The following is a 15,786-nucleotide window of genomic DNA, read 5'->3' on the forward strand; positions in this document are numbered from 1 at the left end:
AGTGAAAGAGTCAGCACCTTGGAAAATGATTCTGAATGGTGAGGGGAGAGGAGCTCGGCACCTCAAGGCTGCTGTCATCATTGCTTTAAGTCTGGCTTAAAGGAAGAAACAGGCTAATCAAGAGCCGATTTTTTTCCAAAATTTGTAACCTCCTCAAAATACATACGCACAGAGACCCAGGGTGGCCACACAAAAGTCTGCAGGGCCCATGGGGCCACGTGCGCACAGAGGCCCAGGGAGGCCGCACAAAAGATCGCAGAGCCCCCAGGGTTAGGTGCACACTTAGGCCCACGGAGGCCACAGGAAAAGCCTCCGGGYCCACGTGGCCACGTGCGCATGGAGGTCCAGGGAGGCCACACTAAAGAYTGAAGGGCCCCCGGGGCCATGTACGCCTGGAGGCCCAGTGAGGCTGCATGAACGGCAGCAGTGCCCCCAGGGCCATGTCCACACAGAGGCCCAGGGTCACCGCACGTATGGCGGCTGGGTCCCTGGGGCCGCATACACACGGAGGCCCGAGGAGGCCGCACTTAAGGCCACATGGCCCCTAAGGCCATGTGCGCACAGAAGCCCACAGAGGCCTCAATAAAGGCCGCATGGCCCCCAAGGCCACGTGTGCATAGAGGCTCAGAGAGGCCGCATGAAAGACCACAAGGCCCTTGGGGCCACGTGTACACGCAGGCCCATTGAGATTGCATGAAATGTTGCAAGGCCCCTGATGCCAGCTGCRTACGGAGGCCCAGGGAGGCCGCACGAAAGGCTGCAGGCTCCTGGGGCCACATGCACAAGGAGGGTGGGGGGGCCGCACGAAAGGTCGCAGGGCCCCTAGAGCCAAGTGCGCATGGAAGCCTGGGGAAACTGCACGAATGGCCACTGGCTCCCTGGGGTCACACTTGCACAGAGGTCAAGGGAGGTCGCACAGAAGGCCGCAGGGACCCCGGGACCACATACACATGGAGTCCCAAGAAGGCTACACGAAAGGCTGCAGGGCCCTGAAGGTCATGTGCACACGGAGGCCTAGGGAGGCCGCACTAAAGGCCGCAGTGCCCCCGGAGCCACATATGCACGGAGGCCTGGGGAGGCCACATGAAGGGCTGCAGGGCCCCCGGGGCCATGTGTGGACGGAGGCGCCGGGAGGCTGCACGACAGGTCACAGGGACCCAGGGCAATGGTGGCACAGAGGGCAGGGGTGGCCACACGAACATCCGCAGGGTCCACAGGGTCATGTGCACACGGAGGCCCGGGGAGGCCACACATGTTGCATGGCCTCTGAGTCCACATGCGCACAGAGGTCCAGGGAATTTGCACAAAAGGCTGCAAGGCCCCTGGAGCCACGTGGGCACAAACGCCTGGGGAAGCCGCACGAAAGGTCGCAGGGACCCCGGGGCCATGTGCGCACAGAGGCCGGGGGAGGCCGCATGAATAGCTGCAGGGCCCCTGGGGCGACGTGCGCACGGAGGCCTGGGGAGGGCGCACGAAAGGCCGCAGGGTCCCCAGGACCACGTGCGCACGGAGGCCCAGGCAGGACGCACGAAAGGCCACACGGCCCCCAAGACCATGTACGCACAGAGGTCCGGGGAGACTGCATGAATGGCCACTGGGTACCTGGGACCACATACGCACAGAGGTCCAAGGAGGCCGCACGAACTGCCGCAGGGCTCCCAGGACTGGGGCAGGTGTACATGGGGGCCCAGGGATACCGAATGAAAGGCTGCAGGGCCCCCTGACTTTGTGCACACGGAGGCCCAAGGAGGCCACACGAAATGGAGCAGGGTCCCTGAGACCACATGTGCACGAAGGCCATGGAATGACGGAYGAAAAGCCGCAGGGTCCCGAGSGCCAGCTGCGCACGCAGGCCYGTTGAGGCCGCATGAAAGGCTGCAGGGCCCCTTGGGCCACGTGTGCATGGAGGCCTGGGGAAGACGCACGAAAGGTCACAGGGCCCCCAGAGCCAGAGGTGCGCAGAGGCCCGGGAAGGCCGCACAAATGGCCGCAGAGTCCCTGGGGCCACATACGCACGGAGGCCAGGGGAGGCTGCACAAAAGGCCACAGGACCCTCGGGGCAACGTGCACGTGCAGTCCCATTGAGGTTACACGAAATGTTGCAGGGCCTCTGATGCCACGTGTGCACAGAGGCCTGGGAAGGCCGCACGAAAGGACATAGGGACCTCGGGACAACAGGGGCACAGAGGCCCGGGGAGGCCGCACGAAAGGACGCAGGGCCCCCAGGGCCAGCTGCGCATGAAGCCTGGGGAGGCCGCGCTAATGGCCACTGGCTCCCTGGGGCCACAAAAGCACGGAGGCCCGGGGAGACYACACGGAAGACTGCAGGGCCTCCGGGGCCACGTGCGCATGGAGGTCCGGGGAGGCTGCACAAAGGGCTGCAGGGCCCGTGAGGCCATGTGTGCAAGGAGGGTGGGGAAGACCGCACGAAATGTCACAGGGCCTCCAGTGCCATGTGYGCACGGATTCCCAGGGAGGCTGCACGAAAGGCTGCAGGACCCCTGAGGTCACATGTGCACGGAGGCCCCTGGGAGGCCACACAAAACTCCGCAGGGCCGATGGGGGCACGTGAGCAGAGGCCTGGGGAGGCCACACGATAGTCCACAGGGTCCCTGAGGCCACATGCACRTGGAGGCCTGAGGAGGGCACACGAGAGGCCATATGGTCCCCARGGCACGTGCACACAGAGGCCCAGGGAGCCCGTACAAAAGACTGCAGGGCACCCAAGAAATTTGTGCATGGAGCCTCAGGGAGGCTGCATGAAAGGCAGCACGTCYCCCAGGGTCATGTGCACTCAGAGGTGCAGGGAGGCCACACAAAAGGCTGCAGGGACCCCAGGAAATGTGCGCACGGAGGCCTGGGGAGGATGCACAAAAGGCTGCAGTGCCCCTGAGGCCACATGCGTGCGGAGGCTCGGGGCGGGAGGCCACACTAAAGGCCGCACCGTCCCTGGGGCCAAGTGTGCACGGAGGTCCAGAGAGGGAACATGAAAGGCCGCAGGGCCCTTGGTGCCATGTGTGTATGGAGGCCTGGGGAGGCTGCACGAAAGGCGCAGGACCCCCAGAGCACAGCTGCGCACGGAGGCCCGGGAAGGGTGCCCAAAGATGTCGCATGGCCCCCAGGGCCACATGTGCATGGAGGCTTGGGGAGGCTCAACAAATGGCTGCAGGGCCCCCAGGGTCACATGCCCCATAAAATGTGAATCTATTGAGGGCTCTTGAGCTCACTTAAAAGGCACTTGAAACCTTCCAATAGGACCTGAATTCCTGGGGATGCAGTAAATTGGGCCCAGTGRCCAGTACTGGAGATCTTCATGGAACCCTCTCAGATTTCAAAGCAGACCAAGAGATCCTAGGATAGGTCCCAGCACCCCTAATATCCTCTTTGAAACCTCCTGTGATGGTTACACCATGCAGGCCCCCTTAACTAACCTGATAGCTTTCTACGTAGTTGAGGGGAGAGCGGTGGATGTCATCTATCTTGATTTCAGCAAGCCTTTTAACACTGTCCTTCAGAGCATCTTCTTGGATGAGCTCCAGCAGCGTGGGTTAGATGAATGTACAGCGGGCGATGGATTGAGAACTGGCTGAATATCAGAGCTCAGAGGATTGTGATGAATGGCGCAGAGTCTAGCTGGAGGCCTGTAGTTAGTGATGTCCCCCAGTAATCACTCCTCGGTCCAATCCTGTTCAAAAACCAGCAAGTTTGCTGATGATACGAAACTGATGATGATACCCCAGAGGGCGAATGGAAGGAGGTTTCCCTGACCTTTCCTAACCGAGACCCTCCAAGGCCTCGTACYTGTTGGGATGTGGTCACTAGTGGGGGTGAGGTGGGCCGGGGAAGGGTGGTCCTGCCACCGCGAACAGGCACCCGTTTCCACTGTTCGTCCCTGGATATTGTTAATTCTCTTCCCTCTGCCCTACGGCAGGAGGGTGCTGGATTTCCAGATTGAACCGTAGAGTTCTCTGGATGCCTTTCCTAGGAGGACTGCAGAATGCAGCTCCACCAGTCTATTTCTCTTTTGCATTCCCTGATGGCCCTGAGCCTTTCCACCTCCTCCTTCAGCTCCACCACCAGGCTAAGGCGGTCCTCCACCTGCTCACACCTAAGGCAGGCGGTGTTTTTGCCACTCCCCTGTGACAAGGAGAAGCTCAAGCATTCCTCACAGCTAGAGTCCGGGACTGCCGCATGCTTCTGTGGCGGTTCAGTCTGTGTCACCACAGTCTTCCTGGCGCAAGTGCCGAGTAGAAACCTTGGCTTCACCTGGTCTCCCGCTGGTGGAAGAGACGGTGGACAGAATTCTTTTGCACACCTGCGAGGGGACTCCCTGCCTGCACCATCTGCCTCACTAACTAACTGCTGCACTAACTGCCACACTAACTAGCTAGCTAGCTAGCTAGCTAGCTAACTGCTGCACTAACTGCCTGTTCCTGGTCACTCACACTCCCTGGGGGCAGCCTTGGAGTTCCCACCTGTCCTGCCGGCTCCGTCCCCGCTGAGTCAGAGCTGCCTTGGGCAGGGGCTCCACTCAGCCTGCTCCACGGTCGGTACTGGGTCTCCCTTGTGCCTCTCGCACGTAGAGAAAAGAAGAAGAAAAAAAACCCATCTCACCTCAAAACCTTCTGCACTCACAAATCTATTTTCCAAAACAAACTTGGCTTTGGAAAGCAACTTCTGCAAGGTCGTTCATGTTACTGAAATTTAACACAGGTTTGGTTACCACTGGTTGGAATTTTACACGAACGTTGCCTGTTGTTCTCAGAACTAGTGTAGAATTTGGTATAGGTGGGAGGGAGGGAAAGACAGAAAGACAAAGCATGTACCAGACTGCCTGTCTGAAAATTGAGACTACCTGGGAGAAAACCTTTCTCCAAAAAGCATATGACCTTATCAGAGTATTYAGTAAGAACCAGACAGATATTGCAACAGAAACAGCAGTGAGACAATAACAGCATCTTCCACAGGATTAAAATATAACATTTTACTATTTTTTCAAAGAATAGATTTTTTTTGTTCCTTCCGTCACTCTCATCCACACGTTCAGGCTCTCTCTCAACTCCAAACAGCATTTTTTTTTTAAGCTAGGTACCAAGTGCAAATATGCCAAGATAAGAGAGTTAAGAAATACCAAGTCTTTTTATCTTCTGTGGTAGGCTACATGGCATTTCTCATGCCTAAAGACAAGCACCATTGCTCCAGGTATTTGGTTGGACACCTCAGGTTAAAGGGAGGTATTTCACAGATGTGTCACTGGCATCAGCTGGTTGAACATGAGGAGCTTCTCGAGACGGACGTTAGGAGGGACCTCCTGAAGAAGGAGCTGGGCGAGGGGACAACAAAACCACAGCAGTAGAAGTCCATTTATAATTGAGGCTAAACCAAAAGCTCTCGGCATCCAGACCTTGCCATTCACCTTGATTACAGTGTCAAGAAGGGAGCGGTGACGCCTGCTGTCATCACTGGAAAATGTTTCTCCATTGACCCTATCTTTCAAAGGTTATCCACTCTCATGTCGGGTTTAAACTCATCCTGAAAGAACAAATGACCTGCATAATACAACAAGATCTTTTCTCATGTGAATACATGGGATTTTTTTTTTTCTTTCTAATATTGCTTTGGAGAAAAACACACTGCTCTGCAGTGCCAAGAACTCTTAGGTACCACATAGCGATTACCAATAGCTTCAGTTCTCGGCTCTCTACTCAAGTTGCTGCGAGGCATCAACTGCTTTTTAAGTTACAAAACGAAAGTCTGGAGCGGGCTCCAGACAAAACGRTATTTTACAAATAAACCTTTCTTAAAAGCTCTTCCTTCCTGCAGATTCTGATATTGTCCTGCTTTAGTTCAGAGAACTGTAGAGCCCTAGGATGACAATTACAGATGGAGCACAGAAACTGGAACCAAGGACCATGCAGAGAAGAAAACAGAAACAACATGGGAAGAGATGAAAAACAAACTGGGGAAGGAAACAAGAATGAGCTAATTTACCAAAGCTAATTTACCAAAGCACATGAACAAMGTACGGCCAGGTAACTCTGAATAAGATTAATTGCTATGCATTTTAGTCCTCTCTGTAATTTTAAATGAATTTTAGCCAAATTTTGTCCATGCTTAGACCACTCTTACAGACATAAGCTGATAAGCTCTGCATAAGCTGATCTATCGCTCTCTCTTGTGGCAGTGCCACTCAAATTTAAACCAGCCGAGGACCTGCTCTGTTGACTTCCAGGGATTTATTTTTAATTTATTACTCTGAGTTCAGAATCAAGTGCTCTGGATAGAAACCAAGACCATAAATAGACAATTTCCAAATCTAGACAGCAGAGCCATGAATACCATACAGAACACCAGGTTAGGCAGGTAGAGAACGGTCTGAGAAGTTACCCAAATGCTGCTGTGCATTTATTAGTAGTTCTGCCATTTATTAAACGATAACCAAGATCCAAAAGGACTAATAAACTCAAACGAAGGATTGTTTAGTGCAATGGGAGCCTGTCAAAATCGTCGTTGGGGAGGACAATTAATTGGTACAAATGTGAGTGCAAATATATTTTTTTCCTTTTAGCCTTTAAAGCATGTTGTTTGTAGTATACAACATATGTGCACGATACAAACTTCATACATTTTCCTCGGTGACAATAAAAAGCGCAGTTTATTATAAACTGAAGTAAAAATTAAGAAAAAAAAAAAGAAAATCACAGTTTCGTCATTGGTATGTGAAGATTATTCCAAGGGCCCATCCAGAGCTCTTCCTCATCGGACTGCGTGTGTTCGCTGTGCGACTCCAAGGGCTCTTTGGTGTCCTCGTTGTCCACCACTGACTCCTGCTCTTCTGTGCTTTTCAGTTTGGTGCCCCCCAGCTTTGTTACTCCATGCTCGGCACCTACAGCCGAGGGTGCAAACGAGACACTGCAAGGTCTGGTGTTTATTTTGTCGCCCGAGGGCAGCCCTGGGGACAAGGTGGTCAGCGGGACGTTCTCCTCGTGCGTCACCGCGAGCTTGTCCAGTTTCTTGAAGTGCTTCCCCAGYCGCGCTGGGGATGTGACTTTTAAATTATTAGCAAGGCAAACGCGGCGCGTTCGGACAACTGAGCCGTTCTGGGCAATGTAGATGTTACCGTTGACATTGTTCTGGATATTGGGGTTGCTCAGACGATTCCTCTGGCTGGAGTCCAGAGCGCTGTCTTCTCCGGTGGAGCTAGTCTCGTATTCGGGGTCGACTATCAACTTGATCCTTTTCTTCCTGGCCCACTGTCGGACAACAAACAGAAATGCTGTTACATCATAGCCCTATTTCTTACATTTTCTTGTCCTTTTCCCACCATGTCCTTATCTACCATTCATCCCCTGTCTTTATCCATTCACTACCTATGAATTTTCCTAACTTAGTCTGTTTTACTCTCGTTTTCGATTATTCTGATCGTGCAACAACAGCATATGCACTTAATGCTAAAGCACACAAACCAACTCTTTTACTAAAAAGCTGTAAAATKGTCATACTCACTTGAGTTCAGGAATGGCATCGTTTCCTTGAGATGGAGTGTAGATGTATTAAAAAAACGTGATTTATTCCTTCACGCTTGGAACACACTTGCCTTACGAACACCCATGCAAAACACTTAATACCCCCCTCTAATAGCAACTGAAATGTATTGGTGGTGAAGAAACAGGTAAGTGATATTTTGAAGAAACTACTTGGCTTGTGGACAGATGCTTAGGCAAATGCATTGGAAGATTTCTTCCAGAGTGCTATTAAATAGTGAAGTTGTTGCAAAAACATCATTGAGTAGCTCTGTTTTACATGCACAACACACCAAGGAGAGCAACATCTTGGCTGTGCTTAATTTCCATGTTTCTGTGACTTGGTACTATAATAGCGACTACACAAAACCCATTACTTAAGTTAAAACTGTTATTTTGTAAATTAAATCTGCCCACTTGCAAAGCACTAAAACAAGCTCCTAATCATCCCTGAATTATTCATGGCAATCCCATTATTTCCCTAAGGCAGCAGATACCACCACAGGTAAGTCCCACTGCAATGCACACACATGCATGCAAGAAAATGCAGTTTTCAGAGAAAGAAAATCACGCAAGGTACAAACAGGTGAGGATAACCCTTATGCTTTGGAAAAGTTACASTTTGGCCACCGGTCTTACAGGGCCTTCATCGACCTTTTGTTCCTGATAGAGACATGCAATTTTCTTCAAGCTGATATATTGAGGTGGATGAAAAGTCTGACAGTTTAGGATGGGCAACTAACCATAAATCTAAATGCCTTCTGTTTTTAGAATATACCAGAATTTGTATTACCTTTGGAGGCCTCAAGAATAATCCATCAAATCTCATCAAAAATTTAATTTTACTTAGGCTTTTTATTACTTTTCTGGGGGGGGACCCAAACTAGTGTTGGCCAAACAGTTTATTTTGGCCAAAAAGGCTTTTACTACAAGATAAACGATGTACTGACAGCTCGTGGGCACACAAAGCTTCAGCACCGTGTGTGGGGACAGCACAGATGTCCCTGCAAGGCCATCCATCATGCGACGGTTGTGTCATATATGAAAACCCAAAGGCCACTTGAGTCATAAATAACAGCAACGCTCCGCACACTGTCATACTCATGTTGAGCAGAAMCATGCTAACAAAAACACTCTGCTTGTTGGAGCATCTGCTGATGGACACCAGCTATGCTAGACACGTTAACGGGCATGAGCCTGGAAAGGGTTYGTGCCCTCAAGTCCCTTAAGACATCCAGCATTGCTAAGGCAAAAAATTACTTTTTATTGGCTTAAATCTAAGAATTAACATCCTTCTGTTTTATTATTGGAATGAGCAGAGAAAATAAGTGCTCCTTCCTTGCCCGTGCTGGATGAAAATTAACCTTTCTACACATGCCATAGAGTAATACCTGAGTAGCACTCATATTTGTTTGGTTTTCTCTAACAGTGCTAAGATTAAGATGCCAAGGCTGCCGCGATGCCTTTGGACCTGCTCTCTTTGGCCACCTCTCATTGAGCGGGCACCGCTTAGGACAGAGCACCCAGAAGGCACAGCAAACAAGACCACTCCTTACTGCAGGACGCCCTCCGACTGCTCGGCCTTTCCTAAAAGGCGGTGGAGTCACCCGTGGTCTCTGACTCTGCGGTATCCAGGGTCTCGTCGGACCGCGATCCACTGTTTTCCAGGGAGGCCTTTTTCCTCATTTTCCTTCTCTTCCCATTGGTGTCAGAGCTTTGAGTCCCGCTCTGACGGGAAGCCTCGGTTTTGCTCGAGGTGGCGCTCGTCGTGCTTTTGGTTCCTTTGGTGGCGGAGCTGATTTCACTGTCCAGGCAACTAGACTCATTCTTACTGGTGGTCTCCTCTCCGTCACTGTCATCTGTAGCAACCTCCTCTGAACTTTCATCCACATGCTCACCACCACTAACACTCGATTTATCTTTCCTGTTTGCTTTAGCAGTGGCAGTTCTTCTTGCATTGCCCGAAGATGTTTCAGGAGGGGCCTTATCATCTCCGTCATCTGCTGCCTCGTCAAGGCTCGCGTCACCTTGCTCCACGTCTGCTTGCTCCTCTTCTTCCGACACCTCTTCTATCGTGTCTTCTATTTCAAGGCTGGCCGAGGATGTTTTGCTCCTATAGCTGGATCCTGAAGTTTTCCGGTAGCTGGTGTTCCTCTCGCTCCCAGACGCATCCGAACTYGCCGCTGACTTCTGGCTGGAGCGCCTCACTCTTCCACGAGAGCCACCCCCTCTGCTTCTTGTGCTTGACCTTCTGCTGCTGCTGCTGGACTCGCTAGGACCTGATCGGCTGAATGAACTTTGCGTTGAGGAGCTCTTRGACTGGCTATCGTCTTCATCGCTTTCCGAGTCCTCCTCGTCATCGTCTTCCTCTTCGGATGAGTCCTCCTCGGAGTCACTACTGGAGCTGGACCCTGAGTCGTCGTCTTCTGACTCCYCAAAACCGTGCCCATCTTCCTCATCAGAGTCCACAGTACTCTCAGTGGCTTCATCTTGGTCCAGTGTTACTTTCAAATAGTCTTTATCTTCCGACTCTGAGGCAGAGCTACTACTCTTCACTGATGACTCATCCTCAGATGTGTGCCGTCTTCTCTTCTTTTTCTTCTTTTCATAATCACTCTCCTCATGTTCACTTTCGGCCGTGATACTTATTGAAACTCCTGATTTTGTTTCATCACCTTCATGCTCCTCCTCTCCTTTTCCTCTCGCGTGGATCTCCTGCATTTTTTTGGAAACACTGATGCGTTTCAACACGTGGTTCAGCTTCCTCATGGAAGGTCTCTCATCTGTCGATTTCTGGAAGTAACTTCCCTTGACAATCACGCTCTCATCACCATCTGCTTGGCGAGCTGACATGAGCTTGGCATAACTGGAGTCCTTCCTACCGCCCTTGACTTTCTGTAGAATCATTGGGAATATCTTCGCTTTCTTCCACGGAGAAGGAGCAGGCTCAGCTCTCCGTACTGGACGGCGAGTGCTTACTGCTAGGCGACTTAAATGCATCACTGCTCTTAGTTTCCTTTTGCCCTGGCTGCTTCTATACATTCTTGCAGTACCATGTCTTAGATCCATCCCACCACCTACAGGTCTCCCTTCCATTTGAAGCCCTGCTCTCTGGCTTATACCTCTCCCTGGAGGACCTCTGCCTTGACTCATTCCCTGCAAATTATGAAAGTGGAACTTGGTTACGATTTGGAAAAGAGCTATTAGGAAAGCGTTTCCCTAAAATAACAGAGAAGGAACGAATACAACACTTAGCCCAGCATCAAAACTAATTTACCTGCTTCAGGTCTGCTTCTTACAAAAATTACAGAGGAAATCTTACTTTTACAACAGGCAGCTAGTGCACAACTATCTTGCTGTCCAAGAGTGAAATGCACTGGCTCATAAATGTTATCTCTTCTCATTTAATTAACATCTATGTGATGGATTAACAGCCTAGTATCTCTGAACATTAAATAAAAAATGAACTTTTCCATCAACTCTCTTCTGGCTGCCACTGACATTTTAAAATATTTTCTTTACATTCAGTTATGAGCTCTGTGACAAATGTATTTAGGTGACTGTGTTTCTCACTGGCAGATCACCAKTTATAGGCTGAGCATTAGTTATACCCCATTTGCTTGCAAATATAAAATGAAATTACCTAAGGCTCCACGCACTTTTCATCGAACTAGAAACTCATCCTGAGGGAAAACTGGAGGCGTCTATTAAAGGAAACTTTGCAATTCCTCTCTAATTTCTAACAAAGGGAGCTGCTGACATACACTTTACTGGTCAGCAGAATGGTGGGCTATGATGAGCACCACCAATGCAACTCTATCCAACCTCAATTTCTAATCAATCGTCAATAAATGATTTGGCAAGGTCGCATGACGCRTCCTCTTGTTACAAAGACCAAATCAGGAGGCACTGAGTAATGTTCTGCACTTACCTCCTCYGCTGTCGGTCCGTGTGGACTATAGTAATAGCCGCCATCGTTCTCCACAACCACTTCCCCGTACTCGTCATACATTCCCGAAGGAGACAGCAACCGGCGGCGACTCCCGTACTGAGGCAGCTCATAACTGCATGGGAAAGGGAGCAACATATGCCAGCTGTCCCCATACACAGCAGTAAATGCACAGCCCCAAAGCACAGCAACCGCTTCGTTCTTTCACTCTACCTGAGGATTTCATGCTCTACCCCAGCAGTGACACAATCCAATAGGAACATTCAGTGCACTCCTGTGGATGGAGCGTTTGGAGTGGGCCAGAATTTCCTATAAGGTACATGAATTCCCTTCCCACGCTTTTATTTTATATATATATATATATACACACACACACACACACATATATATATGTGCATGCATGTGTGTATATATATCTATGCACACACATATTTATACATAAAAACATATATATAATTGTGTGTGTGTGTGTATACATATTTATATATACATATTTATATATTTTTTTAATTTGATTTTTTTAATTTAGGAAGCCAAAGACCAGATCTCCTGGGATGGGTGCTGGAGGATCTCTGCAAACTCGTAAGAAAACCAGCAATCCAAGCACTGGCATTTATCACGTTGACAGAACAAGGCAGAAAAAGAGGATTTGGGGTAAATCCTAAAGGCTGAAGGCTGCTGGGGATCGGCAAGAACCAAGTTGCAGGAGGGGAGGAATGATGGAAACTAATTTCCAATCCAGCAAATACARGCAAATAAAAAGTGAAAACAAAAATGACAGGATAAATGGGATACTTCTCTGCAGTGTAACAGATTCCTAAGAAAAAAAGGAGTTATTCAAGCAGCATTTTCAGAAATATATAGGGAAAAACTGAAATTATACCCATGCTCATAACTGTAGTAATCTTGCCCATAGTATTCCTGCCCTGGGTCAATTCCAGATTCCATACTTAACTCCTGCCAAGAGAGAGACACCGAATGAATGCAAGCACTAGCACCCAACGTAACTCACATAAACAACACCAAGAACAATATCCCAGAGAGCAAATATGCAGAAAAAATAAAAGGATTATTGTCCAAGCAATACTGATGGATATCAGGAATGGTACTGGGATGTCAATGGGAGCTTCCAAAGCCTATGGTGCCCCCCTTCACTGGAGTATTCCCCCTAATTCTACAATAACTCAAGTGCCATTCGTTTGTTGTTCATCCTGGAAATGAGACTGGGGCCAGCATCATTTTTTTAAGACAATTTTGGTCTGAAAAGAGACTCCTGAAAAAACAGATGGCAGTTGGACAGGAAACTTTCCTAATGACTTGATGAAGTCAATAGGAGCAACTGCAAGATGCTCAAGGGAAGAAACATCAAGAGGTGGCAACATTCAGGTATTTGATGAGAACTTATTAAATGGGGCACCAATTGCACAGCTTTTTTTTTTTTTTTTTTTTTTTTTTTTTTGTGGAAATAAAACTAGCAGGGAAAAAGTTGGTTTTGATTACAAAATACCGTAAAGGTCATTTAAGAGTTACAGAATAATTTAGAAATAAAAAACAACGGTACCTCTGGTCTGAGAAGAGAAGGTCTCAGCAACTGCTGTTGCTAACGAAGAAAATAAGAGATTAATTAGCTGGTAGCAAATACAGAGCAGGTGGTTTGTGTCGGAACTATGATCAGAAAGAAACCCTTAAAGCACAGGTTGGTCAGAGCTCTTCATGGGTGATGGCCCAAAGTCACCAAAGCCCATCAAGCACTTCTATCTTTATGTCGCACACGGAACAGGGCTACATGTGGGATGCAGTGAAACCCCAGAGATTGATGACACTGATCCTGCTTTCATCATTAAACATCAACCTTCAGGATAAAAACAGGTTTTGGAGAACCTTCCAATTATGAAAAGAGCCCATTTGTATTTTGAGTTGTTTAAGTATCCCCTACAGCAACAAGTTTCACAATTTAACCATGGTGTATATATAATACATATCAAGCTTATATAGATATACATCCGTTTTTATATAAATAAAATTAAATTTATATACATGTTTTTTTCTGTAGTTGGTCAACAGCCTTACCTCTTGCTGTGCATATCCTCGCCTAAAAGTCAGGAAAAGAAAAAGAGAGTATTAGTACACTTCGGTTTGGGGCTACAGAGACACCCACTGCCATCCGTTCTGCAGAGAGGTGAAAAGACACCGCAATTAGAGCTCAGGCTACCAAAACACCACCTTCCTACCCCATCCACATCTGCTTTTCTTTACATTTGCTCTGACACATGCACTGGTGCACGAAAGGAGCAAGGGAAACACAGGGACGTTTTCTTGCCCCCAGCTGCAAACAGAGAAGGAATCTGAGATTCGTCCCCGGCTCCCCAGGAAAAGACACTGATTCCCATCCTGCTCCCAGACTTTTCCAGGAAAAACATCACAAAAATACTTGGTGACTTCCTAGAAATCAACCCACAGCAGACATTACTAATTTCTTCCAACAATGTTATTTTACTAAAATCTGATCACTAAAATCACCCATTTCCTACTTCATCATTCCCCTCCACAGGATGGGGGAGTTGCATTATTTTTGCTTATGCCCGATTATTTTGCTGCAGGCTTTGGATCTCATTGCAAGCTTCCCGCTGCTGTTGTAATTCCTTCTCTTGGAGCTGCTGGGAGACAGGACTAATGTGCTTACTATATTGACTTTTGCCTTTATCCACTTTATGCTAAGAAATTTAAAAATGCCACCTAACGGGTGGATTTGGGTCTTGCTSTTCAGGATAGCATTGCTGTTCAGGATAAACTTGAGCATTTTTATGTTGTTTTTTTCTGAAAAGAGAAGGAGTAAGTGCTCAAAACGACACTGAGCTCCGCAAATACCACGCAGGCTCGGGCAACTCTTTCAACTGCACTTGAGAAAATAAGACTTGAGAGCACAGGAAGTTACTTTGTAATTCTTTAATAGCACCGTGCCTAATAGCACTTTAATAGCACAGTGTTTTCTATTGCTATGCAGCCTGTGGCACACTAAATCAAGGTGGCTGCCCACGTTAGAGGGAAGTAATGACCGAGTGCAACCAAGACTTGACCGAGTGCAACCAAGACTGGCCATCAGAAGATGATCCAGGACTTTGCAGAGCCTGATGGTCTTTAGTGCTTTTGAGCCAACACTACGTCGGGCATCAAAATTTTTAAGACATCAATGTAATGTGGAATGCAATTTCATTAAAAACAGCACCACTATACTACTCTTTTAAAAAAAATAATTAAAAATACATACATACATACAAATCAAGGGTCAAAATAATRTTTGTTTGTTTCTTTTTCCTCCAGGAGGGAACCTGAAAGCTCTCTGCCCAAGGAAGGGAACTGCTGCTGCATAAAAACCACCCGTGGAGGCGTCGTGGGCGAACCCGGGAAGCAAGGCCGGAATGCACGTGAGGATGGAGGTGAGGAAACGCTGAGGGTGCCCAGCACAAAAGGGCGAGCGGGGATGACTTGGATCCAGTCACCCGAATGTGAGGAGCTGCCAGCTGCCTGGAGCTGCTGTTATCCCTGTTACGGCCATACCAGCAGGCACCTGCTGCATCTTACCTTGTAGCTGCTCGCGTATGGAAAAATATCACACACAAAAAAAACCCCAAACGCACAAATGCTTTCTAGGTTGAGTTTAGAAGACCTGCGGATTGGCACAGCTCCACTCTAAAAACTCCAGTCTAAAAAATTATTTTTAAAAATAAAGGATATTAAAAAAGAAAAAATCAATCCAGCAGAAGAGTAACAGCTGCATTCATTCCAGCCAAAATTAAGCTGGATTTCCCTAACTTCCTCACTGGATAAGAGCTCAGAGCTACCTGCAGTGGCTTTTCCTGCAATGGATGGCATGAAACTCCATTAGGGATCCCTAACCCTTATATCTGCCTTTTCCAAGGTCTGACAACAAAAGCAAAAAGAAAAAAGCCAGTAAGGAAATCCATGTGGTATGGATTTTGTTTTTAAGCCATTGACAAACCCCTCCACTAGCGACACTCATGGAAGTGACTTGATTGCATTGCAAAGGAAGCAAGACGGTTGAGCTGGAAAACTCACGGTGAAGCRGCATGACAGCTAGAAAGGCAAGTCAACAGAGTGAACATGCAAAATAAATAGGACAAATACATGCTTTTCAACATTAAATTATTTACAAAATAAAAACTTTTAACATGCAGTTGTGATATAAATATGAAAAAAAAATGAATGCAATGGAAGGCATAACAAGGGTAAGAAGAGGAAGGACAGCAGTTGGATAAATCCAGAGGAGGTCTCATCGGCTGTGGAGATGGGAAC

The 15,786-nt window shown here is 48.2% G+C and overlaps 1 protein-coding gene across 1 annotated transcript in view; it reads right to left on the reverse strand.

The window, feature by feature from the left end:
* Positions 1–5,351: 5,351 nt before the first annotated feature.
* Positions 5,352–15,786, reverse strand: part of PCDH15 (protocadherin related 15) — a 129,784-nt gene continuing 119,349 nt past the window's right edge. Inside the window, exons 32-37 of the mRNA XM_026043910.1 lie at positions 13,543–13,564; positions 13,034–13,072; positions 12,356–12,429; positions 11,455–11,587; positions 9,227–10,679; positions 5,352–7,255 (exon numbers count right to left, since the gene is read on the reverse strand). Coding sequence (XP_025899695.1) covers positions 6,699–7,255; positions 9,227–10,679; positions 11,455–11,587; positions 12,356–12,429; positions 13,034–13,072; positions 13,543–13,564 — 2,278 coding nt within the window. The 3' untranslated portion in view covers positions 5,352–6,698. The remainder of the gene's footprint in view (positions 7,256–9,226; positions 10,680–11,454; positions 11,588–12,355; positions 12,430–13,033; positions 13,073–13,542; positions 13,565–15,786) is intronic.

Source organism: Nothoprocta perdicaria, unplaced genomic scaffold (genome assembly GCF_003342845.1).
Source record: "Nothoprocta perdicaria isolate Ctin4 unplaced genomic scaffold, notPer1 scaffold_340, whole genome shotgun sequence".
NCBI lineage: Eukaryota > Metazoa > Chordata > Aves > Tinamiformes > Tinamidae > Nothoprocta > Nothoprocta perdicaria.